At 42.3% G+C, this 26536-nt stretch overlaps 1 protein-coding gene across 4 annotated transcripts in view; it reads left to right on the plus strand.

Annotated features, from left to right (window-relative positions):
• The window catches only part of SIK3 (SIK family kinase 3), a 290388-nt gene that overhangs the window by 234452 nt on the left and 29400 nt on the right, over positions 1–26536 (plus strand). For all 4 annotated transcript variants that reach the window (XM_029207075.1, XM_029207076.1, XM_029207072.1 and 1 more), the window contains 7 exons: positions 4252–4376; positions 4921–5044; positions 23472–23590; positions 24134–24244; positions 24493–24636; positions 25067–25144; positions 25255–25364. In XM_029207075.1, coding sequence (XP_029062908.1) covers positions 4252–4376; positions 4921–5044; positions 23472–23590; positions 24134–24244; positions 24493–24636; positions 25067–25144; positions 25255–25364 — 811 coding nt within the window. The remainder of the gene's footprint in view (positions 1–4251; positions 4377–4920; positions 5045–23471; positions 23591–24133; positions 24245–24492; positions 24637–25066; positions 25145–25254; positions 25365–26536) is intronic.

Raw genomic sequence — 26536 nt, forward strand, 5'->3', positions numbered from 1 at the left:
ATGTTCTAAAATTGATTGAGGTAATGGTGTACAACTCTATGAATACACTAAAAACCACTGCAAGTACACTTTAAATGGGTGAATTTTATATAATAAGGCTGTAGAAAAAAAGTCTAAATAAAAGCAGGCCACATGTGGAACAATGGTGAGAATGTGCCAGGAACCAAAGATTATAATTAATTCATAATCAAATTCTTTGTATCTGAAATCTAATAAAATTTGTAAATTTGGGGAAAATAGAAGAAAAGGAAAGAAAGAAAAGTCCACATGGTGAAATCTAGGGTCCTTGTTCTATCACTTAAAGCTGTATTTTGTCCGGCCTGTTGCTACTGTGTAATGTTATTTTTTGCCATATACCTCTGGTGAACCCTACATCATACCCAGGGCAGCTTCTTTATTGTTGCTGCAACTTAGCACACTAGCTCCAAGCGATCTGCCTTTACTCTGCCTTTGCCCAGCCACCACTTAGAAAACCCTTTCCATATCCCCCTCTGCTTCTCTAGCTCCAATCCACTCAACTTAAGTTCTGCTTTCTTTTTGAGTCCTTCCATAGGAACATATCTTTTCTGCCTTTGGTTCTTTCATAGGAACCAACACATTGCTCTACTGATTGGAAGGGTTCCAGAAATACATGTTAAATACATGAGTGAAGATAATGGAGGAACTTGGAGACCGTGAAAGAGACATTAGGAATAAGAAGCTTTAGTAAAGACTGAAAGACATTTAGCTAAGCTACTGAGCCAAAATAAGATGAACAAGTCCATTCCGACAAGTGTCATAGCAAGCATGGCAAAATAAATTTTGCTTAAATGTGCAACACTTTAGGGTTAGGAGTAAGAAACAATACTTGGAATGATTAGAGGAGACCCCATGACAGGTTTACAAGACTAAAGGGTTTTTGCTTTCTGTAATAGGAAATAGGAGCGAGCTGCTGGTGGGAGGTTTCTTGTTGAATCTTACTGAAATCTTGCTGTCGGTCACTGGGTCTAGCTGTTGAGGGCAGCTGTGTGGCTGTAACATGCTCTGGAAGCAGGTGTTTCCCCCGATGTGGCATCTCTAGATGTCAGGCCCTGATCATGTCATTCATTCCTGCACACTCATTTCTCATATAAACACCTAATAGCAATCTAAGCCTATAACCATCGCTGAAGATGGTTTCCTTTAATATTGTTTCCTTTGTAAAGATTTCCTGTTTGGTAGAAGCTCGTGCCATTAAGTCTGTGCCTTCTCCTGCCCGACAGAGTAAAATCATAGAAAGGTTACTAATTGTAGATAGAGGATTCATTGTTCAAAATGACAGATTTCCTATGTACTTTAAGCTGCTTATTAGGAAGTTTTAAAATCAAGTGGTTTTAATTCATTGCCTGCCCTGTTGCATTCTCCATTCAAAACACAAGCAGAATACTCCATGACTCTTCTGGACTTTGCTATCCAATCACACCAGTGTCAGAGTCCATTAGTTATTACAGACTCCATCAGCACGCCTTCCTCGCTGTGCAGAGAAGGCTAGTCGTGGGAAAGGACCTGGTGAAGGTCTTTGCCAACCAATTAAAAGATATATCAAGAGCCCTCTTTCTGGATAATTCCCAAAGATACCTGCTCTGCTGAATCTCATTTGTTGGGATTTTTAGCAACCTATCGCCAGTCTCTTAAGAAAAACAGGTTTCAGTGCATGCAGACTTTAACTTATAAATTAAAAGTACTGGGTTTCAAAAGTTGTAGGTTAGTTGGTAGGGCTTTAACTGCAGTTGCATTCATAGTTAACATTTGTTAAGTGCCTACTGTGTTTAAATTAAACAGTATGCTAGGTAATGTGAGAGAGTCAGAGATGAAACAGGTATTTTTAAGGAACTAGGGAGAGAGGGGGTAGACCTCTACTAGAGAGAGAGGATATTTTTAAGGAGCTAGAAGAATAGGATATTTATATATGTAAATACCCAAAATAAAGGAGGAATACAAAGTAATAAGGGAGTACAGAGATAGTAGGTGGAGGACATTTCTTACAGGAGATTCAGGAAGACTTGGCAGAAGAGGCATTTATTTTGCATTGATGAATGAGAGTATTGGATTTCTCTCCTTGAAGTATCTATAGTGATTTTGATGATGGCTCTGACCTCTAAGCCCCTTGTGATCATTAAGTTTTTTACAACCTTAGGAGGGCTGGCTGGGAGGTAGAGGCTCTAGTAGCTGGCCAGCTGCCAGTCAGTATGAAAAGGCTCCAGTAGCCAGGAGGTGACAAGAGGATTGGCCCAGTGATTTTATTGCAGTTTTATTGCAGTTTAATTTAGTGACCCTTTCTTGAGTCCCTGCTATGTATGAAAACACTGTGTGGAGACTAAGATAAATAAAACGATATCCCTCCCATTTACTAACTAGTGGAGGGTATAAACACATAATACAACTAAGTATAGCATGAGGCAGAGTTGTAATGGGGCTGTAGAGGTATAAGCAAAGGGCCATGGAAGCAGAGAGGAGGAAGCCACTGGCATGGTATTTTGTGGTGGGAGTCAGTTAAGGCTTCATACAGGAAGTAATATTTGACTGGGCCTTGATAATGAGTGCGCTTTCAAATGTGGCAAGGAAGGGAAAAAGCATGGCACAGAGAGTAAGTAGCATAAGAGAGGCACATAAGCTGTGCATAGTCTAGTGATGCTAGAATGGCTAGGAGTGAGTTGGAAAGGTTGGGTGGAGCTGGGTCCTGAGGACCTTTACTTAAAGGTAAAGATGCTAAGAGAGCTAGACTGTTCTGTAAGCAGAAGGGAGCCACCGAATGTTTTTGAGCAAGCAGGCAGCACGATGTGATTTGTGTCACGTTCACTGTGCTATGAATGGGTGGCTTAGAGGGAAATGAAATAGAGGGTAGTAAGCAAGAGCATCAGTCGAGGTCAGAGATGATAAGAGTGTGAACTGAGGTGGGAGGAATGGAAATGGAAAGAAGGAGATAGGTTCAAGACACACTTACAGGGTAGAAGCAGTAAAAGCTGTACCTCCGGTTTGAAATGGAGATGAGAAGGAGCAAGGAGCGAAGACGCCAGTGCTCCTGGTGACGCAGAGGTAGTGCCATGAATGAACGTGGGAACATTGCTGGAAGGGCAGGTTTGATTTTGGAAAATGCGGAATTTGAGATGTTTCTTCCCAGGCAAGTACTGGAAGTTCTTGTCAGGAACTTAAGCATGGTACCAGGGCCAAAGATATAAATTTGGAGAATCATTACCAAACAAATGAGAGTGGAAGCTGTGGGACCAGAAGAGCTGGCCCTGAGAAAATACAGGGCAAGGAGCGATAGTCAAAATCAGCACATGCTTTACTAGAAAACACCTTCTGGAGAAGGTAGGAAGAAGAAAAGCAAATAGCAAAAGGAGGCAGAGTTGTCAAGGAGAGTAAAGCTAGGAAAGGGAGGAGTGTTTCTGAGAGTAGGGAGGTGCCCAGAGTCTTCAGTGCTGGGACTGTGGGAATGTGGTAGGCCTGGGGGCAGGAGGGAGCTCTAGCCTGTCGTACCTGCACGTTGTTCATCTAAATATCTATGTGCATAAAAGTATTTATAAGTCAGCGAGACTCTATCCTTTGCCTGCCATCCTTGTTCACTTTCTTTTGGTATTCCTCCCCAAACTACACCCCTCCTATCTCCCGTCAACTCTCTCTTCAGACAGTGGGAGGGGGAGAAATGAAGGGGGGACGTTGAAGCACAAAAGGAGTTGAAGTTAAAATATTAAGTGTTTGTGGTTTGTTTGTAAATAAGTTGCATATTCTTTATTTTGAATAAGCCACCTTAATGATAATAAAGTCACTTTGTCTAATTTTTAAGTTCACTATATCTCTAGTGGTCATAAATGTGTTTGTCATAAGAAGTAAAAGTAATCTGAAAATCCTGGGTCCAGGTGAGTAGACTTAACATGTATTTACCGATTCTGATGTGGTCTTAATATCAATCATTATCCAATTTTATTTTTGTTCGTAAATAAATGCCACTCACCTCACTCAGTCCAGATTTATGAAGGAAACGGTGCTGGTTTTGCTGACATAAACCAATCGTATTTACTTTTAGTTAACCATGTGTCTTTTGCATTCCAGCCCATCTGTATTTCTATTTCACTATTACTTTAAATTTAAACAGCTGGTTATATAATTTCTAAAGGTTCTCTTTTCGTGTTTGATATTCACACTTAAGGATCCAGAACCTTTATTCTATTGACTAGAAACTAGTATTCACTGGGTAAAGATAACATGAGTTATATCCATTTGTCTTTCTAGATTTTGGCTTCAGTAACCTCTTCACTCCTGGGCAGCTGCTAAAGACCTGGTGTGGCAGCCCTCCCTATGCTGCACCTGAACTCTTTGAAGGAAAGGAATATGACGGGCCCAAAGTGGACATCTGGGTATGTGACTGCCTTCCCTTATACCCCATAGCGTTAGTTACCCTTGACTGACGACAGCTGTCCTCATCCTGGAGAACACGTAGTACTGCACTAGAACTGATCACCTGTTCTTTGAATTCCCAATTCTTGGTGCAGTCTGTTCTTCAACCTTTGTCTTATGGACTGAGCCATGGAGTTCAACCTCCCCCTTTGCATCTGCAAAAAAAAAAAAAAAAAAAATCCCTAGGGCAAGCTTGGATGGGTACCCTTGCCAAGAACAGAAATTCTTTCTGTTGTTGCCACTTGTGTTCTCCCTAGGATGAGTACTGAGAGAAATTCTAGTTATGTTCCCAAAAAGTAATGTCTGGAAGCAAAGAAGAATGCTGACTATTCTAAAGATGATTGGCCTTGACAATGCCCCATATTATTTCTCATAAAAAAAGAAGAAAAAGTTTGTTCCATTATCTCGTGCATGACTCACCATTATCTTCATACACATACCATAATGGCCTTTTTTGTTTCCTCTGATGTGATTAATTGTACGTACTCTCTGTTTGGGATGCAGAGCCTCGGAGTCGTCCTCTATGTGCTTGTGTGTGGTGCCCTGCCATTTGATGGGAGTACACTGCAGAATCTGCGGGCCCGGGTGTTGAGTGGAAAGTTCCGCATCCCATTTTTTATGTCCACAGGTAAGGGAGTTGCCATCACACAGCTATGACTGGGTTCATGGAACATTAGACATGCTAAGTTATCCCAGGAATTGAGTGACAGAGTATAAATTGCCCATTTAACCACCTTTTTTGGCTCCAGTTTGCTGAGTTGACACCTCCAGAGGCAAGGTTCTATAGGAACAGAGCATCTAGGCTTTGGCATCAGATAACCGTCCTGAGTTTGGCTCTGGGCTCTACATAGGACTACCAGTGTGGTGTGGCAGACTACTACGTCTTTCTGAGCTTCAGTTTCCTCATCAATAAATGGCTGACAGTTTTGTGAGGGCTACAACTATGAGAACTAAATTAAAGAATGTGTGTAAAGTTAATAGGTACATCGCATAGTAGCAGTAGTCGTAGTAGTTTCACCCCTGTCTTCACCTCATCTCTCACCCTTTTTCAAGATGATATTTCTATTTACTGGGGCCCCACTGAGATGTGGTAATAAATGCCAAGGATAAAGCAGGCTTTGCATCTTAATCTTGCTGCTACTACATTTCCTGCCTCTATGACATTTATCCCCCAGACTCAAAAAGTACTTTTTAAATGAGTGGGCAATAGGGTAAGTAGCTCTTAGAAGAATTTAACACTGAAGACAGACACCAGACACCCAGAACCTACAGTGTTTCATCACCATCTATGTGCACTTAAGAACATTTTGGAGACAATGCTGTAAGCAATCTATTTAGTTTTGCTTAATCATGATTTCACTTTAAGGAACAGCATACAGAGTGTATGTCCGCTGGGTTGGCAACACACTATAAGCACGTGGGAATTACGTTTTAGAATAAATGAGAATTGCATCTAGAATAAATTTCAGAAATTTTATTTCTAAAATGCATTTTAGAAAAAAGCTGTGAGAAAAATAGAGAAGAGGTGTTAGGGATGGTGGGTGGGTGGTTATTTGGAAAGGTATGTCAGGGAACCCCTTCACTGAGAAGTCAACATTACAGCGAAGGCTTGGAGAAGGCGAGGGCGTGAGCCGTGCAGCCTGAGGAAGAGCTTTCCAGGCTGAGGGGATGTCAGGTAGAAAGGCCCCAGTGAGGGAGCATGACTGGGTGTCTAAGGAACAGGATGGAAGCCTCTGTGCTGGAAAGGAATGAGTGAGGGGACAGGAGAGATGCCATCAGAGAGGCAACAGAGAGCTCACTTTGAGGGCTTAGGGTGGAAGCCTCTGTGCTGGAAAGGAATGAGTGAGGGGACAGGAGAGATGCCATCAGAGAGGCAACAGAGAGCTCACTTTGAGGGCTTAGTCAGTCAGCGTTAAGGCCTTTTTCACTCTGAGTAAAATGCAAAGGATCAGAGGATTTTAACAGAGGAATGATATTATCTGACTTTTCGTTTTTTTCTAACTATTATTATGAATATTTTCAAACATGCAAAAATATCTAAAGAACTTTACGGTGACTTTTGTGTTTTAAAGAAATCACTTTGGCAGCTCTGTTGGTTGAAAGGTTCAAGGGCTGAAGGAGGGAGACCAGTTAGTAGGAGACTTTTGCAGTAATCCACGTGAGAGATATTGGTGGCTAGTTCCCAGACTGGGGTGTAGAGGTGGGGATGGTAAGAAGTCGTCAGATTCAAGAGATAATACTGGGGCTCCCCTGGTGGTCCAGTGAGTAAGACTCCACGCTCCCAATGCAGGGGACCCAGGTTCGATCCCTGGTCGGGGAACTAGTTCCTGCATTCCGCAACTAAGAGTTCACATGCCGCAGCGAAGGTCCATCATGCCACAGTTGAGACCTGGTGCAGCCTAAACAGATAAATGAATACATAAATATTAAAAAAAAGAGAGAGAGATAGTATGTACTGTGTGGCAGGCTCTGTTTCAAGCATTTTGCAAACATTAACTCATTTAATTACTTTAACAACCCTGTAAGATACATGGGAGTATTACCCCCATTTTATAGGTGATAAAACTGAAGCCAGGAGATGTTTAGCAGTTTTCCCAAGATAACACAGCTACTAAGTGACTAAACTAGAATTTGAGCCTAGGCAGTCTGGCTCCAACAACATATATGTGGGATTTGATGTGAGAGAAAAAGTAATTATTAATAATCCAGGGGTTTTGGCTTGAGCAACTGGAAGGATGGATTTACTGCTAACAGAGATGGGAATGGAGAGATATTTTATATGTGTTAGTTTGAGATGCCCATTAGACATCTAAGTTGAGATATTGTATAGGCAGTTGAATATAGGACTGTACCTTAGTTGGGAGTGGTGGGCTAGTGATACACATTTGGGAATGATCAGTATGTAGATAATACAGTATTTTAAGCTCTGAGATAAGGTCACTTTTTAGGCCATGATTGCAGAGAAGAGAAGAGGTCTAAGGATTAATCTCTGGGACACACTAATATTCAGAGATCAGGAACGTGAAGAGGGATCCACATAGGAATTGCTAGTAAGGTAAGCCAGAGAGTCCTCTGTTCTAGAAAACAAGTGAAGAGAATGTTTCAAGGAGGAGGGAATGAGGAACTGTGGGGGGTGCTGCTGATACATCAGATGACTAAGAACTTGTTGGAGGACGGAGGGAACGGAAAGCACCCATTGAACTGAGAAGGCATCTTGAGACCAAAAAACAAGGTAGGCAGCTCCAGGTGATCAATGGGTCAGTTTATTATAGGGTAACTTACAGAATAAGTAGGATCAGGCGGACAACCATCCAGGAACACTCAAAACGGTACCGTGCACTGCCAAGGGGACAATTTTATCGTTAACCTAAGGGGCGTGGGTATGTGCTTGGAAACAGTAAGTGCATTCCTAAGTCAATATGTATTAATGGGTGGCTAGGCTATTAATGGGCACCAGGAATATGTCAGCAAAGGTCTTCATCATTGTTTGGAGAGCACCAGAGCACAGAGGCCACCTGGACCTAATGATCATGAAACAATGGCTATTAACTACAGAGTCCTTGATGACAGAGAAGTGACTTAGCACAGTCCTAGGTAGGGTCAGTGGAAGGACGGGAGGCATGGTAGGAGCCCAGAATGTCATCAGTTATGCTAATAGCCATACAGAACTGGATACCGGATTTAAAGAGATCACTGATGACCCTGAAGTACCGCCTTGGTGGAGGAACAGGAGTAAAACCCTGACCCATGTAGATGCGGCCGGAAAGGGGTGGACGGGAAGCGGAGAAAGGAAACAGACACAGCTCTTGGCAGTTCTACTCTGGAAGGAGGCAGAGAAGGGGTGGAGTGGATTGTTCTGGCCGGAGTCACCAGTGATCTTGTCATAATCTATTGGATATCCTTGGTCTTTATCTTAATGACTGCCCAGCAGTATTTAGCGCTAAATGCTACAAGTTCACCACTCCTTTCTTTCTTTTGTTAAATATAAACTTTATTTTTTAGAGCAGTTTTGGGTTCATAGCAAAATTAAGCAGAAAGTACGGAGAGCTCCCATATACGTCCTGTCCCCTCACACCCATAGCCTCCCCCACTGTCAGCATCCGGCATTGAAGTAGAACATTTGTTACGGTCCATCAACCTGCTGCGACACTACATTGGATTACCATCTAAAGTCCATCGTTTACTAGGGCTCACTCTTGGTGTTGTACGTTCCGTGGGTTTGGACAAATACATAATGACATGTATCTACCATTATAGTATCATTCAGAGCAGTTTCACTGCCCTAAGAATCCTCTGTGCCTATTCATCCCTCCCACTCCCTTAACCTCTGGCAGTCAATGATCATTTTACTGTCTCCACAGTTTTGCCTTTTCCAGAATGTCATATAGTTGGAAACATACATTATGTAGCCTTTTCAGATTGGCTTCTTTCACTTAGTAATATGCATATAAGTTTCCTCTGTGTCTTTTCGTGGATTAATAGCTCACTTCTTTTTAATGCTCAATAATACTCCATTGTCTGGATGTACCACAGCTTACTTATCCATTCACCTGCAGATGGACCTCTTGGTTGCTTCCAGGTTTTGGCAATAATGAACAAAGCTGTTATAAATATCCGTGTGCAGGTTTTTGTGTGGATGTAAGTTTTTAACTCATCTGACTAAATACCAGGGAGTGTGATTGCTGGATTATACCATAAGAGTATGTTTAGTTTTGTAAGAAACCACCAAAGTGCCTTTCAAAGCGGTTGTGCCATTTTGCATCTCCACCAGCATTTGGTATTGTCAGTGCTTTGGATTTTTGCCTTTCTAATAGATGTGAAGTGGTATCTTGTTATTTTAATTTGTAATCCCTGATGATGTATGATGGTTAACATTTCATATGCATGTTTACCATCTGTATATCTTCTTTGGTGACAGGTCTAAATGTTTTGCCCATTAAAAAAAAAAAATTTTATTTATTTATTTATTTGGCTGTGCTGGGTCTTAGTTGCAGCACGGGAACTCTTAGTTGCGGCACGGGAACTCTTAGTTGCGGCACGTGGGATCTAGTTCCCTGGCTAGGGGATCGAACCCAGGTCCCTCCTGCATTGGGAGTGTGGAGTCTTAGCCACTGGATCACCGGGGAAGTCCCTTGCCCATTTTTAAATTTGGTTGTTTGTTTTCTTATTGTTGAGTCACTCCTTACTTTTTAAAACACTTTTTTCCCCATTGCTTCTCAGATGCCATGTTCTGCAGTTTTCCTCCTGTCTCTCTGAGTACACCTTGTTTGCCAGATTTCTCTTTCTCTGTTCATCCTTTAAATCTTTTCTTCTTTACACCATCTTTCTGAGCATCTTATTCACTGCTGTGGCTTCAGGGAGTACAGTGATGTTCAGTCCCCATTTAACACTTGGGTAACTCTCTGGCCCAGACCTCTCCTGGAATGAGAGGCTATATATCCAACCAGTTGCTACCAGTCAGCTTTACTTGTATGTCTTGAATTCACATCAGTGGAAACATTTTCAAAACTGAATTTAATCCCTCCCTAGAATTGCTCCATTCTGTGTTCCCTATCTTAGTGAATGGTGTCACCGTCTGACCAAGAAGCTAGCCTTGATTCCTCCTCTCTTACCATCACCACAGCCACTCACTTACCAAATCCTGTAGATTCAACCCTCCATTCCTGTAGACACTTGTGTAGTGGCTCTTGCCTGGATTAAATAATAGCCAATTAAATGGACGCCTGGCTCCAGCCTTATCCCTCTCTAATGCGTTCTCCACACGGCTGCATGAGTAATGTTTCTAAACTATATACGACAACACACACACACGCACGCACACACACACGCACACACACACACACACACACACACACAAAATTTGGTTATATCATTTTCCGGCTTAAACTTTTCAATGGTTTACCATTGCCTCTAGGCTGCAGTTCGCTCCTTAATGCGGCTAGAGCACTGACTTCATTTTTGACCATGACCGTAGTAAAAGATACATTTCATACAGTGACCTAGAAAATACATATATACATACAGCTGAACAAAAGTTTTTTTAAAAAGTAAAACTTGTCTTTACTAGGTGCAGTGCACTCTAATACATTTTATTCTATTACATTAAAAATGCTAATTATAACTTACTGAATTGATCTCATGACTGCTTTTTGAAAAACAATGACATAGTAATACTTCTGTGACCTGGCTCGTGCCTATCTCTGCAGCCCCAGATCCCATTCTACATCTAGTCGCCCTAATTTCCTTCTGGTTCCCAGAACAAGTGATACTCTCTGGAGCAACTCTCTCTGCCTGGGGTACTTCTTCCTCCCCCTACCCTACCCCATGCCACCCACTCCTGAATTCTAGAGCAAGAAATTAGATGTGATAAAAATAAGAATCTAGATAATTTCTACCAGTCTTTCTTTTATCATGGGACTTCCCAAACATTTCATTGTAATTGTTTCTTTCATTATATATCTTCCATACCAGACTGTGAGCTTAGAGAAAGTAAAGACAAAATGTGGGGTTTTTTTTCACAGTTGTCTCTAGCCTAGCAGAGTATCTGGCATGTGGTAGGATTTAGTAAACAGTATGTAGATAGTAAATAGGATCCTGCTTAAAACCCTCCAGTCACTTTCATTTACACTTAGAAAACAATTCCAGAAGTCATTATTATTAGAAAACAATTCCAAAAGTCATTATTATTATGGCCTACAAGGCACACTGTGGTTGGCCCCTCTCTTTAATCTCATTTCCTGCTTCTCTTCCCTTTAGGCCCCGAGCTCCAGTTACAGAGGCGTCCTTGCTGTTTCTCAGACTTTCCAAGTGCACGCATTCCTGTTTCCTCACATATTTACATGGCTTCCTCACCTAACTTGAGGTTTCTGCTTAAATGTCCCCCCAGAGAGACCTCTCCTGATACCCCCGTCATTCTCTTTCCGTAACTCTGCTTCACGGTTTTTCATGGCACTTACCACTACCTGACCTTATTTGTTTACTGTGTCCCCACCCCTCGTCCCCACCCCTCATCCCCACTGCCTCCTGACTGTAATACGATTTTGTTTTTGTTCACTGCTGTATTCCCATGGCTCAGGACAGTGCATGGGTCCTGGTAGGCACTCAGTAAATATTTGCTGAATGAATGCATGCATGCATAGATTTGTTACAGTGTTCACGACCGAATAATTCAAATAATAATATCAATAACGGTAATTTACGTTTCTTTAGGGCTTTCAAGTTTACAAAGTATTTCCTGTACTTGATCTAATTTGAGCTATGTAATTGTACTCTGGAATTGGTATTGACACTAGCATTTATCATTTTGCCAATGAAGTTTAAGAATCTGAAGTTTAAAGAAATTAGTTGACATGCCTAAAGCCACACAGGTAATAAGTGACCAAGTTAGTACTCAAATTCAGTGTCTGTTCTACTACCCCACACCGCTGCAAAGAAAGGGCAGTGTAAACAAACCACTTCCTCTGCTTTTCCAGTGTCCACAGTGTTTCCTGTGAGCAACTTGGATCCGTTCTCCCCTCCACCTCCACATCACGGCAAAAGATTTTTACTCAAGCCTTACAGAGCTGGCTTCCGATAGTGGATGCTGGTGAAATAGCTAGCCTTGCTGTCAGCCACATTGTGTCTTAGTGCTTAGAAATAAACCATGTAACATTTTAACTACTTAGGAAGAGCTAATATTTATAACATGATATACGTTAACACGGAAGTTTAAAGACTCATAGAACACCAACATAATTATCCTAAATGCGGCCACTTTTTAATCCTGGACAAGTAATTCCCTAAGTAGGAATAACATTTTTTGTAAGATTAAGTACGGGAAGTGACAAACAACCCAATCTAGGAAATGAGTAGACGGTTGCTGTGTTACTAGTGTGATCTCTCTGCCCTCAGGGACATACATGTGCTCGGCCTTGCCTACCAGCGGAGGCCTGAATCCCAAGGCCCTTCGAGACTGCTGTCTGAAGGATAAAGGCATACGATGGTTTAGTCTTCTCTCAGCTTAGACGTCCTTCAAGTACCAAAAAGTTTCAAGTTCATGTAAAGGAAACCTAGAGTCTGTCCCTGAGTCTTTTTGCTGATCACACCCCTAGCTTCTAGGCATAATTGCACCTCGTTAGACCTAGAGTTAATTCTTTGTATGGAGGCTGGAGCCAGCCGCTTTCCAGCCTGTCAGGTCAGCCATTACTGTGCTACAGATAATAATGTAGTTGAGGGAAGTCCTAAAAAACAAGATCCTTTTGTTCTCAGGCTGTTGTCATGGACTTGAACTGAGTTTATCCATTTTTCTGCCAGAAGGATCTAGAAACTCCAGCAGAGCTGGTGTCGTTTTTCAAATGAGCATTTGGGTGGCCGAGTGGGGAGGGCCTCATGGTCCAGCTTCTTCTAGACAAGTTGAATTCCAGAGTATCTACAGCTGTGTGGGAGGCCATGCTATACAAATGGATAGTTAGTTTAAGAATTCGAAGCGTCTCTTTATTGTCAGTAATGTGTGGAATGAAGTGTCCTCCCAATTAGTGGATATTTCTAGGCCTAGGCTTGTTTGTTTGATACAACCTTCCCTTCCTGGACATCCCGAGATATCCTAAAGACATACTTTCAAGTTGCAGTGACAGTGGTATAAATTTAAGAGGATTTATTCAAGGGGGATCGATATTATACTGCCTAGTTCAATAGCTATGTATGTGTCTTCCTCTCCTCTTCCCTAGAATGCAGGCTCCTTTATGTCAGAACTGTGTTTCACACACACATCATCATCCTCCCATAAGCCTTAAGAGCGACTGGTATGGTGTAAATATTCAGTAAATTTTTCTTAATGAAAAATTGAATCATCACTTACCTATAGACGCTTCCATCAGACTCCTGCATTTTATTATTAAAGTGATACGTAACTCACTGATGATCTGAATTATTAATTGGTTTTACGTACTTTTGTTATATACATTAATATGTAAATGACCAGGTCAAGTGATTTCTAGTTTTTAAAAGGGTTTGATCTACGATAGAGTTGGCTTTCAATGTCTCAAGTAAAATACATTTGGTCTAGGCAAGTGTTTTTGGATTAAACTTCTCAGAGCATCCCAGGGAGCAGTTAGGTAAAACCCTGAGCCTAAATTATAAAAGGATTCAAAGTTGAACCTTCCTGTTTTTTTGAGTTTCTGCAGAAGGTGAGACCTGACCTGGCCACATATGTTAGCAGTTGCTTTCTCTGAGTTCCGGTCCCACTGACGGAAGCCAACAATGTAGTTTTTGAGCACCAAGCTCAGTCACTACCAGTATATTTTTAAAAACCATCAGAGGCCTACTTCTTAAAGCCTAGTTTGTCTTATTCACCACTTATATCACCTGCTAGCAGATATAGTAAGATCAGTCATTTATTGGGTTGGCCAAAAAGTTCGTTTGGATTTTTTGGTAACATCTTCTGGAAAAACCCAAACGAACTTTTGGGCCAGCCCAATATTTAGCTGAAGGAAAATTAATTTACAGTGAAAAAAATGCATTGAGGCAAGTATATAGAGATCTCTTGTGGACAATATTTTTGAGTCTTTATTGATTAGATTTCGCTGTGACTTAATTAATTGTAATACTGCATAAGCATTTTATCTCTGGGAACGCAAGACCCAGGCTTACATTATGCTTCTGATGGAGACTACCGTGCAGCTACTGCCAAAAAGCTTCTACTTAGATGCAAACAATTCTGCCCTGATTAGCTTACTCATCAAGAACCACACAGCATGCGGGATTGGGACGGGAGATTAAAGTAACTCACCCATCAGTCTCCACATACTAAGGAGCTCAGAGTCCTCAAAACAGTTCTCTCATACTTTTTTAAGGTATACGCAGCCTCTAGGGAGACAACCTGTGTAGTGCTTTCATGTTAGTGAGTGCAGAAATCCACATGATGTCAGGAACGAGGCTAGGGCTACCTCAGAGTTAAGCAAGCCTCGCCTGACCAGCTCTGCTGTGATTTTACCTAATATGATAGAAAACCAGGGGGTAGATATGGGTACTGCCCTATCTCGTACTACCCTTTTCAAGCACACTGTCTCCTAGCTTCAGCAACCCTAGAGAGGAAAACAGAGTAAGGGAAGAAGTTCTAGATGGAAGGACTCCAGAGATTTGAATAATAGCTAACATCCATTGAACACTTTCTTGGTACCAGACACCGTGGCATTAACCTACTGAATATTTAACACAACCCTATGAGGTAAGCTGCTCTTGTCATTTGATAGACAAGGCAGTTGAGGCATGGTAAGGATAAGTAACACACCCAGAATCACACAGCTGGGAAGTGGTGGAGCTGAGATTTGAGCCCGTGCACTCTGGCTTCAGAAGCCACCTAACTGTCTTCGATTGTACTTTAATTCTCAGTGAGTACATATCTCACAGGTTATTCCAAGTATCCAGAGAGTCCTGGAATGGATATCTTTGCCCATCTGCATCTGGATTATTTTTGGAAAAAAGTGTTATTATCAAGGACTATGTATTGGACTCTGATGTAAAGCTGAACCAGAGTTTTCTTCCACTGTAATGATTGCTATTAGGACTTAAAATATATTTGAATAATAAGGTAGTGTAAGTGACAAGTTTTTATTTTAAAAATGTGAACTGCAAATTGGACAGCCTCTAGTATGACAGTGTGGCATGTCAGGGGTAAATGTGGTCATCCCCAGCCTTCAAGCCAGCATCTCCTAATTTCTAAATCTTAATTCTGGCAAGATCACAGCCACCTTGAAAATAAGCAAAGTTCGAGAAATAGATGTTAGTTTTCTAATAAATGGATACCTATGGGTCAAACAGTTGTTTTCTCCTCAGTCTATCTCAGGTTGATAAACTGTTAAAATGGAAGTTTTAGCCTCTCAGCCTAACTTTATGGATTCCTAATAGAAGCTTTTCTTATCTGCGCCATCATTATTTGCTAGATTGTGCCAAGCCATCTCCCTTTGGCCTCTGTTCAACCATAGAAAGTGTCTCACAGGATTTGGTCATAAGGAACTTTATTTCTATTCCAGAACATTCTGATAATATTTTGCAGAAACCAGTGTGGTAGAATTTGTATTTAAATCACTCTCCACTTCCTTGTCTGATCTCTTCCTGTTGGGCTATCCTTGTAGGAATTTTATGGAATGCTTTGGTACTGGGACTCCCATTTTTCTCTCCCCGAAAGAACTAAAAGCAAATGGCTTCAAAACAAGACATTTTTTCCCTCAGTGTCACTTCTTTTAGAGGAGCTGATCTCAGTGCTTGTTTATTATGAGTCAAATCTTATCACAACCAACGTTATTACAGATTAAGTTCTATTAGAGTTAATTCCAAGATTGTGTATTTTCTTTCATTGTGTAAAACTGTGGTATTGACTATCACTTTAAAGTTAGAAATGTTTATGCATTTCTATTGTAACAGTAAAGTATCAAAATTTAATTTCTATAGAGTAAAACTCTTCTAATACCTACAGCACCATTGTTCTAGCAATATCCAGTATAACAAAACTTCATTGTAACAACAACAAAAACCCTGTATTTTGTATGATTGTACTTAACATTTATGTGATCTCTCAATGCAGGTATATGACAGTGCATTCAGTGTATGTTCTTTATACATAGAAATGTCTTATTTTAAGACCATTTGTCTACTTTGTTTAGATTTTAAAATAGTTGCTATGTAAGATAGATTTGACCTTGTCAGCTGACAGCTGACAATGACAGGGTTTCCTTGGGCATGTTAAAAAATATCATTTCTAGGACTTAGTCCACAAGCAGAGTGAGGATTCCTAACTCTGGCCACCTTCATACCAAAAGAAGTTATCTTGGCAAAAACACCTATGATTTCTTATTGAGTTTCTTTTTAATTATTTCTGTAGGGATCATGACATTGCAAGATTAGCACACTCTTTTAGCCATGATTATGACAGGATCAGGACATTATGACAGACTTTTTCTTTTCTTTTTTTCTTTTGGAAAAGTCAGATAGCATTAAAGAGGAGCTCTGAGTCACAAACATTTGTAAGTCCAGAACACAGATTCTTATCAAAGCCATGGTGCTCCATCCAGAGATTGTCATTGCAGACCAGTCATCGATCTTGTTCTGTTTGCCTGCTGTAATAGTGCCAGTTCTCCCCCAGACTGGTACCTGAGCTGGCCAAGTGGAGAGCAGAATCAGACAGTATTTCACATTGTATTCTTGTTCTGAAAAGTGTTAAGACTTTAGTGCCATGTAACTTTTTTAAAAAAAATATGAAGTTGGGCTTCCCTGGTGGCGCAGTGGTTGAGAGTCCACCTGCCAATGCAGGGGACACGGGTTCGTGCCCCGGTCTGGGAAGATCCCACGTGCCGCGGAGCGGCTGGGCCCATGAGCCATGGCCGCTGAGCCTGCGCGTTCAGAGCCTGTGCTCCACAATGGGAGAGGCCACGGCAGTGAGAGGCCCGCCTACCAAAAAAAAAAAAAAAAAAAAGAAGTTAATTCATTTTTCAGGGAAACAGACATTTTAATTTTAGCCAATTTATTTTTGTTTCTTTTTTGGATTTTTGAGATTTGAGAAAAATAGTGCTCTCTTTGAAATTTGAATTGCTCAGGAGAATTAAACCTTATTAAGAAGTTTGTTAAAGTTATTGAAAATAAAGGGCTCTTGGGCTACATGTTTTGGCATTACCTTTGAACACACCTAGTATTGACTGGAAAGAGGACGTGAGACACCACACCATACCCTCTTCCAAGGACCTGTAAGAAGCATGAATTTCCTGGGTGACTGCTTCTTCCTCGCATTCTTCCCATGCCTCCTGGCACACAGATGTCTTCTGTTCCCCCAGCTCCAAGCAGTTTTATGTGGTCAGAAAGAATCTGTGACTCAGTTCCTTTCAGACCACTCCTCTGCCCACAGAGCTGAAAATGGTTGCTTTGCATGTCCCATACTTTGGCCACACTTGAAGGGCTTAAGGGACAGTTGGCATTTCCTCCATCATGGGATCAGCCTGCAGACTCTGAGGGCCAGTTCCTGAGTTTTTGCCTGCGCCTTCTGCCTGTGATCCCTTGACTGGGGAAGCCTGTCGTTGCCAGCCTTCCATCCCAGTCCCCGTCACCACGCGACAGCCAGAGTATATAAACCAGGCTTACTCTTCTGTAGTGCATTTCAGCCTCCCCGTCGTGTCCCCGCCTTCTCAGTTCACCTTAATGCAACTTGCCATTCCCCGTAACACTGTTTTCCAGCTGTTCATAGCCTTCTGACAATGAAGTTATCACCTAGCCCACTTTCTATGAACTTGGCTTATAGGTGACTCTATCGTGATAGAACCTGTGGTGACTACATGGCATTTGATCTTTTGGAAGAGGAGTGAAATTGATTTGATATGTTTTCATAAAGATACTCTAGCTACTACCTAATACATCAACAATTAATTTAGGTATTATATGGCTTTGGCATAACACTGATCAGAATTTGTATCCTGGTTTTGCCTCTTATTATCTGGTCAAGTTTCTTAACTTACTTGATTGTTAATTTCCTTACTTGTGAAATACTTATAATACTAATAAGCATTAGTGTGTGAATTAAATGCTTAAATTAACTTAAAGGGTTAATTTATTTTAGTTAGCACTCTGCCTAGCTCTTTTACAGTGCTCGGTAAATGTTAGTAATTATTATTAAATAATATTTTTGAATGAATTGCTCTATTAATCTTCCATTCCCTCCTTCCGTGTGTTGTTTTCCACTCTTTTCTTTCTCTCACCCTCACTCTCTTAAGAGGCTAAGGATACATTATTAATACTTTCGGCCACATCCACAGGGTTTATGGAGAAGATTTATCTGCCAGGAGCTGTTTTGGTTTGTTGTACCATAACCTAGACGCTATGGCTAGGCCACATGCAGACGTCTCCTCACGTGGTAATCTGACTTACATATTATTCTGTGCAGCCTCAGAAAAGATCAGTGAGTAAGTACCCTCTGTGTGAATGAGACAAAGAACTCTAAAGCTGCAAGGGGAGGCCTTGGAAATCATCTGACCCAGGCTTTTGCCCCCAAACAGTGCCACATCTTAATCTTCTGTAAGGTGATAGCTGGCTGCTTTTTCTAGCTTGAAGCATGGAGAATGCCTATTCTGTTGTGGGCTCTTGGAATCAGATTATTAAAGTTGTTAGAAGGAATTGTAGCAGTCACCTAGTCCCGTGTTTCTTTCAACTGGCATTACTGAGAACCTGTTACATACCGTGTGCTATGCGGGCCCTGGGGACACAGAGTTCACAGAGACGTTCAAGGATCCCAAGTCTTCTTCACACCTAATACTGGGGGCCCTTCTAACGACATCTCAAATGCCAGCCTCTGATTAGACATTTCTCGTGACAATAAGGATACTATTTCAGGTCAGATTGTTCCCTTTTCATAGTTACATGGTTTTTGGAGTTGGAGGAGACCAAAGAGTTCATCCTATTCAGTTGCTTCTGGACTTAATTTTCTTTCTTTTTTTTTTTTTTTTTTATAAGGGGGGGGTTCTTTATTTTTTTAATATATGTATTTATTTATTTATTTATGGCTGCATTGGTCTTTGTTGCTGCGCGCAGGCTTTCTCTAGTTGCGGCGAGCGGGGACTGCTCTTCATTGTGGTGCGTGGGCTTCTCATTGCGGTGGCTTCTCTTGTTGCAGAGCACGGGCTCTAGGTGTGCGGGCTTCAGTAGTTGTGGCATGCAGGCTCAGTGGTTGTGGTGCGCAGGCTCTAGAGCGCAGGCTCAGTACTTGTGGTGCACGGGCTTAGTTGCTCCACGGCATGTGAGATCTTCCTGGACGAGGGCTCGAACCTGTGTCCCCTGCATTGGCAGGTGGATTCTTTTTTTTAATTTTATTTAATTTATTTTTTTATACAGCAAGTTCTTATTAGTCATCAGTTTTATACACATCAGTGTATACATGTCAATCCCAATCACCCAATTCATCATACCACCACCCCTGGCAGGCAGATTCTTAACCACTGTGCCATCAGGGAAGTCCCTGGACTTAATTTTTTAAATAAAACCTTACTAAGAATACTAATGTATAAAATAAATAAAATTAGTTGTGCTCCAGGTATGGCCCTGCCTACTTGACTGCCCCCCTCACTTCCCTAAGGGGCCCTCCTTAGATCCCTAGGACCTTGATCAAGTACTTTGAATCAACTCTAATAATTAGAAAGATTTCTCCTAAATTGAACTTGTTACTTATAATTATTCCAAATTCAGGGCCCTGGAGCAGCAAAATATAAATGCACATTGTCTGCTGTATAAATATCTTTCAGATAACTTGAAGAACACCCAGTGTGCCCCTTCCTGCCTACACCTTCTCTTCTCCAAGATAAATCAGCCTCATGACCTTTACCCTGTCTTCGGGGGACATGTTTTCAAAGTTTTAGTCAGGAAAGCTATTCTATTTATTTCTTCTATCTTGGAAACTAGAGACAGAGCTTCTGTTAACTATCTTGGGTGAATTTGAAGTTGGTTTTTAACTCCCCTTCATCCTTTATTATTTTCTCCTTCGGGCTGAATGCTTTCAGCCTCTTAGAGAAAGCTGTTTATTATCAAGGTCAAAAAAGAAAAAAAGGTGTTAAAGACCCCGCCTCAGATGGAATTACAACTTGAGATGGCAGTCTGAACTTAATTCCCGTTTCAGGACCCTGCCCATACGGCAGCCCTCTCTCCACAGAGTCATGCAAATGCTGTCAGCGCCGCGGGGCAGGGTCTGAGCTGGGCATCCTCTAGTCACTGGTGGTACTGGTGGCATCAGGTTTCGCGGGGCCACAGCGATTTTCACTGCAGAGGCCACTTGGCGCTTGCGAACACGCAGAGCCGAGGGTTCCTGCACTGCCCCAAGTGCTTCAGTTCTGTTCAGTAGCAAAGGTCTGCCCTTTGAGAGGGAACAAGCGATGGGGACATTTTTGACATTAAAATAGAGTTCTCTTTGGCATTTGGGAAAGTTGATGATGTTTTGTACTCTTTGATCTGAGGCCCCATTTTCTTTCCAGTCATTTCAATTGACTGTCCAGTGGTTAATTGTGTTATTAGGTTTGAAAGCATTTATTTCCATGTTTTATGTAGAATGGTACTTTCCAGTCTAGTTTGAATATAATTTCCTGAGCTATATGTGACACTTAGGAAACATGAGTTGATAATAATACCCTGGCTTTCCACATTTTGTCATACTTTACCATCTGTGCAACATATGAAAAGTGTTAGATTTCTGCTCCTTTGGGCGCTGGATGTTATATAGGGCACACAGATAAGAGCTTGTATCCGTTAGGTGTTGCCACCGCAACAAGGCGTTCTCAGCCTGGGACCTGTAGACGCCTGCGGGATCTGTGACAGGCTCTGGGGGCTCCTTGAATAGACTAAAAATACACGCACATTTTTGTGTATAAATTCTTGTTCGTATTTTTCTGGAGATTTTTCAAGGCATCTGAAACCAAATAATGGCTACGGATGACTTAATAGAGGTTTCAAGATCCTGATATTGAACTAGATACACCTTCTAATCAGGACTTATTACAGTGGTGTTAATTTTTGTTGTTGTTGTTTTTAATAAAATGCCTTGAGAATTCTGTTTTAAAGTGAGCCTGTAGCTAAACATTCTGCCTTGGTCATCTGACTCAGAACTAATGTGGCTACCGTTCATGCGCTAGATGCTATATGGAAACCAAAAGAAAACAGTAGAGTGCCATCTAGAGGGCCTAACAATAATTTCCCAGTTTTGGAATCAGGCCCAGGCGCTCTCCCTACACGGGAGTCTTCAGTTTTAGTAACTTTCTAAATCAAGAACACTTTTCTCCTCTCAAGTGATTGCAGACCGTAAAGATGTGTGGCAGCGATATTTATCATCTACATAGAGACTACAGTTGTGGCGTATAGCCTTGCTACTCTGGAGACATAATTTTAATAAAAGCTTAATGTTGTAGATGGCGTTTATTTTATAGGGATATAGGAACTACAGCCTTTGAGATCCACACTGCATTTGAATATACTTTTGATCATAAAGCAAGAACAAATTGATGATTCCTGTAATATCAGTTTGATATAGGGATATATTGCTTTGTTGTATTTTCGTTTAAAGTTAGAATAAATTAAAAATTAAGAGTAATTTGTCTTAATTACTCTTTGTATTCCTTTCACGATGGTGATATAGAATGGTGTTTGCCAAATGGTGCAGAAATTGTGGGGTTTCAGAGTTGAACTTACTCTGGAAAAACATACCAAATGATTTGTATCCACGTGAAAATGTGCAAGAGCGTAGCTCTCAAGTCCTAGCTCGGCCCTTTAGGTTGCAATGGTTGGTTACGTTAATTGTTTCTTCTTTTATAAATGGGGCTGAAAACAGTATCTAACATAGGGTTGTTGTGAAGATTAAATGAAATAGAGTTGGTAAGCACAGTGCCTTGTATATGAAAAGTCTTTTAACTTATTAAATTCTCTTTAATTTATTATTGTTATTATCACTGGCCAGTTTTATTTTCAGGACAGCTGGAGTAAAACAGAAACAGACAATTTTGTATCTTATAGAGAATTTTATAGTTTTAAAAAGCATTTCCACAAATACAATCTTGTTTGACTAGAGTTTCAATAAACATACATATATTCACGTATTCAGCAGCTGTTTGTTCAGCTCCTGTTAGCTGTAATAATCATCTTTGGCATTGCAGGTTTGGTGCTGGAAACAGCAATAAGAAAGACGTGGACCTTACCTGGGCGGGGGGAGGAGTTAGACGATAAGCAGTAAACAAGGTGATTTCACAAAGAAGTCATTAGTGTGAAGAAAATCAGTGTGATGTAATAGAGAGCGACTGGAAGCCTACTTGAGGAGGATGAGGCGGCCAGGGAAGATCCTTCTCAGAAAGTGACATTTAAGCCCTTTCCCAAATGACAAGGAACCAGCCAAGTGAGGGTTCGGGAGCGGCCGCCCCGACTGAGGAAAACAGCGCGTGTAAATGCTGTTGGAGGGGGTGAGTGAAGCACGCACACAGTCTAGAAAGAAGGCCCGTGTGCTGGAGCTCAGGGAGGTCAAAGGACTTTGGACTTTGTTCTGTGGGTTCTGGGTGAGATAGGGTGTGGATCAGAGCACCAACCAAAGAGTCAGACTGTCTGGTTTGAAATCTGACCTATTATGTGGCCTTCGACAAGCTTCTTGACTTCCCTGCACCTAATTTTTACCATCTCCGAAATAAGAATGATAGTTCCTTCCTCCTAGGATTGCTGTGAGGATTGAATGAGATAAAAATAATTGTGTAAAGTGCTCAGAAGAGTATCTTAATACTGCTGTTTCTATCATCATCACCACCACCTTCATCCTCAAAACCCCCAATTTACAGACGAGAAAACTTAGAAATAAGAGGGTGGTTTTGAAATCAGAATATAGGCGTCTTGATTTCGAAACCGTCACTCTTTTTGCAATATATTCTGTAGCATGAGCTCCCCGAGAGAGATGTCTCTTGATCTGAATCTCTTTAGCTCAGAGCCCAGTTGTACGCACCCGCGCATGTTTAAACAACGCAGAGAAGATGATCACTAAGGCCAGCAGAGACCCAGCGTGTGGTAGGGAGGCATTTCTTTGCCTGTGCCTTTCTCCCCACACCTGGAACCATCAGAACATCTAATTCCTTGAGTTTTGATGAGCGCTTTGGACCCTAAGCTGAAAGCCTTACTATGCACATAGGAATGAATAGAGGAGGGAGGAACTATTTTGAGGACCTTGTAAGATAACTGAATCTCTTCAGAAGGACATTCAAAACTCTTCATTAATTGCCTTAAATGAGGTCGTACATAATATAAATAAATGAAATCCAGGGATTATCCCCAGATTGTTTCTGATCTGACTTTTAGTGAAGGTATTAAGTAACCAGACTACCAGACTTGAATTTCTCTCTCCTCCACCTCTTTCTGCCTTTGCCCAGTCTCTCCTGGAGTAAGCAAGGACATAGGTAAGCATCACAAAGCAAGAGAAACAAATTAGAAGTCAGGAGCTTGAAAAGCCGCCTGCTCACCTTGCCTCTAGTTCCTCAGCCCCAGCGGTGCTTCCCTCACCGACCTTGACGCGGGCTCTGTGTCTGTTGCAGAATGTGAGCACTTGATCCGCCACATGCTGGTGTTAGACCCCAACAAGCGCCTCTCCATGGAGCAGATCTGCAAGCACAAGTGGATGAAGCTAGGGGACGCTGATCCCAGCTTTGACAGGGTGAGCTGGGCACCACTCGCCCCAGGGAACTCCTCTTAGGGCTACTGCAGTCTCTTCTGCATGAGATTGTAATCAGGCCAGGACCTGAAAAGGCGGGCCTGGGTACAGACTTGTTGTGTAATCCTCAAGTAAGTGAAGACAGCAAGAAGGAATCTTAAACCAGCTGAGTTGTTGGAGAACAGTGGTACCAGTTCCCTGCTGCTTGTCCCCAAATCAGAGTCCCTTCCCGGCTCTTGGGGCAGCCCAGCCTCCTCCCACGGGGTTGTTTCCCTCCTCTTAGTGTGCTCAGTCCAGTGGCTCCTGTAGCATTCCTTTATTTGAACCACTGTAGCCATCCCGGGTACCCCAAGGAGCTCAGGAAAATAGTGGCCTTAACGATCTTATCTGCTCCTAGTTGAGAACCCAGGGCTTTCTTGCTCAGGCTTTGTCTGAGGCCAAAAATATCCCAAGCCAGGCAGCATGGAACAGCTTGTTCATTATATATGATATGCCATCTTGACATGGTTAATTGGGAGTTAGATAGCTTGCCTTTTTTTGTTACAGTTAATAGCTGAATGCCAGCAGCTGAAGGAAGAAAGACAGATGGACCCCCTAAATGAGGATGTCCTCTTAGCCATGGAGGACATGGGACTGGACAAAGAGCGGACACTACAGGTATCTGTAAATGAGTGGAGGACAAGGTGGGGTGTCGCTCTGCTCCCTCTGTCCTGCCTTTTTCCATTATTCCTCCTTCCTGGGAACCTGGATCTTTTTGTTTTCCTCCCGTTCTTCTTCCTCTGCCCCTGTCTCTGGGCCTTGGAAAGAAGGCGCTTTGGTCTTCTAATGTTACTATTAAAAGGGTTTTGGTCATTGACATGCCATATCACCCAGGCTTTTTGCTCTTTCCCCTTTTCTCTTGGTAGTCATTAAGATCAGATGCCTATGATCACTATAGTGCAATCTACAGCCTGCTGTGTGATCGGCATAAGAGACACAAAACTCTGCGTGTCGGACTACCTCCTAGCATGCCCCGAGCCATGGCCTTTCAAGCACCAGTCAACATCCAGGTGGGCAATAACTCCAGTGACCAGATTCAGGACAAGTAACATGGAGGGGGGTTGGTTAGCCATCGCTCACTAACTCTAGGTCACGAGAGTTCCTATTCTTCCGTACCTCTGTCCCCTCCCGGCTGTCATCTCTTGCTTTGTCAGAGGTCAAGCAAAGAACTGAACCTTTCTTTGACAGAGAGGATGGAAGAGTAGCCCAGTACTTGGGAGGGACAACAATAGTTGAATTTTTTTTTTTTTAAAGAAACAGCAAATCATTGAGAGAGACTGTCCTCTCTAAAGAAGGCTTCCTGGTAGCTTCTAAGGGCAGATGAACCAGAGACTCAGAGGTAGAAACATAGAGTTTAGCACTCAAGAATGCTTTGCAAGCCTATCATTATTTCCCTCTGGTACTGAAGGAACGTGTGTATGTGTGCGTACTGCTTTCCAGGCGGAGCAGGCTGGTACCACTATGAACATCAGCGTTCCCCAGGTGCAGCTCATCAACCCAGAGAATCAAATTGTGGAGGCAAGTAGCATCCTCTGATAGCTGTCAGCTGAAACTGCTTTCTTGCCCATAGCCTTGCTGCCTTTCCTTACTTCTTATTTCTAATTTGATTGTGTTTCTCTCCTCCTCAGCCGGATGGGACGGTGAACCTGGACAGTGATGAGGGTGAAGAGCCTTCCCCTGAAGCGCTGGTCCGCTATTTGTCGATGAGGAGGCACACAGTGGGCGTGGCCGACCCACGGTGAGTATCTGCCCGATTAACACCCGGGCAGAGAATTCCCACTGACTTTGAGTTCCTACCATGGCACATTTTCCCTACTTCACTGTATCTCCCAGATGAGATCTAATCCAGTGGCCAAGACATGTTTTTAACTCAGTTCAGGGTCCCTGGTAGATGAGACTGGATTTGACTAAAAGTCACAGAGCTGTCCCTCGTGGATGGTGGGCTGAAAGCCACCATCGTGGCAGGTAATCACAGTACTTTGGTGAAGAGCATAGCATGTCTTTTCCCACAAAGATTAAGGTCTTCTGATCTAAGCCACGTAAAGGTACCCCTGAAAATTCATCCGAGTTTGACAGCCTTTAGAGATGTTGTTTGCCATATACTCTAATGCAAGACTCATCTAAGAAGTGAGGACAAACAGTATGATATAATTTGTATATGTTAAAAATTAAGTAGACAAAAATCCAAAAACACGCCAAGTAAGTACCAGTTTCCCCAAGTGTTTCCCCATAACAGTCCTTCAGTGTGTCCCCTGCTGCCCTCACGCTGGGGAAGTGGACTGAAGACCAGCTCTCCCGGTTTTGTTCTGCACTTGGAGATTCTCACGACCGAAGCAGCCACCCCTCTTCTCTGGCTATTTCTTGTACAGAGGAGGGAAGAAAAGGGTGTGGCCAGGGCTCTCTTGAGAGCTCAGCTAGGGGCAAAGCTAGGGTTCTTTTTTCTCTGAGTTCTCAATTTCCAGAAAAGCCTCCCCTGCCTGCTGGTTTGCTTGCTTCACGTTTCTCATTCTCAGCCTACGATCAAACAGGCAATAGGGGTACATTCTGGCTCCAGAGACCGCGTCAGCTGCAAAGGGGTGGAGTCCCGTGTCGCGCTGTTAGTGGAAAGAGCTCTTATTTTAAAGTGTGCGGTAAACCCCACCGTTGGGGCTCGACAGATCCACGCTTATCTGCCCATCAGCACTGACGGCACCGATTGCATTCTTTCCCTGGTGAATCAGTTGCCACTTCGGGCAGCCATTGTTTTAGTGGATGGCCTGTGTCCTCCTCCAGAAACTTGCCATTCACCTCCAGGCCTTGGAAACCTGAACTGGACTGGGGCCAGCGTTCCCTCTTGGCTCAGAGCTGTTGGTTTTACATGAGTGGTCCGTGAAGAATGGCGATCCCCAGGCCCAGATAGTAAAATGGCAG

Source organism: Monodon monoceros, unplaced genomic scaffold, assembly GCF_005190385.1.
Source record: "Monodon monoceros isolate NGI ecotype Baffin Bay Population unplaced genomic scaffold, NGI_Narwhal_1 Super_Scaffold_7, whole genome shotgun sequence".
NCBI lineage: Eukaryota > Metazoa > Chordata > Mammalia > Artiodactyla > Monodontidae > Monodon > Monodon monoceros.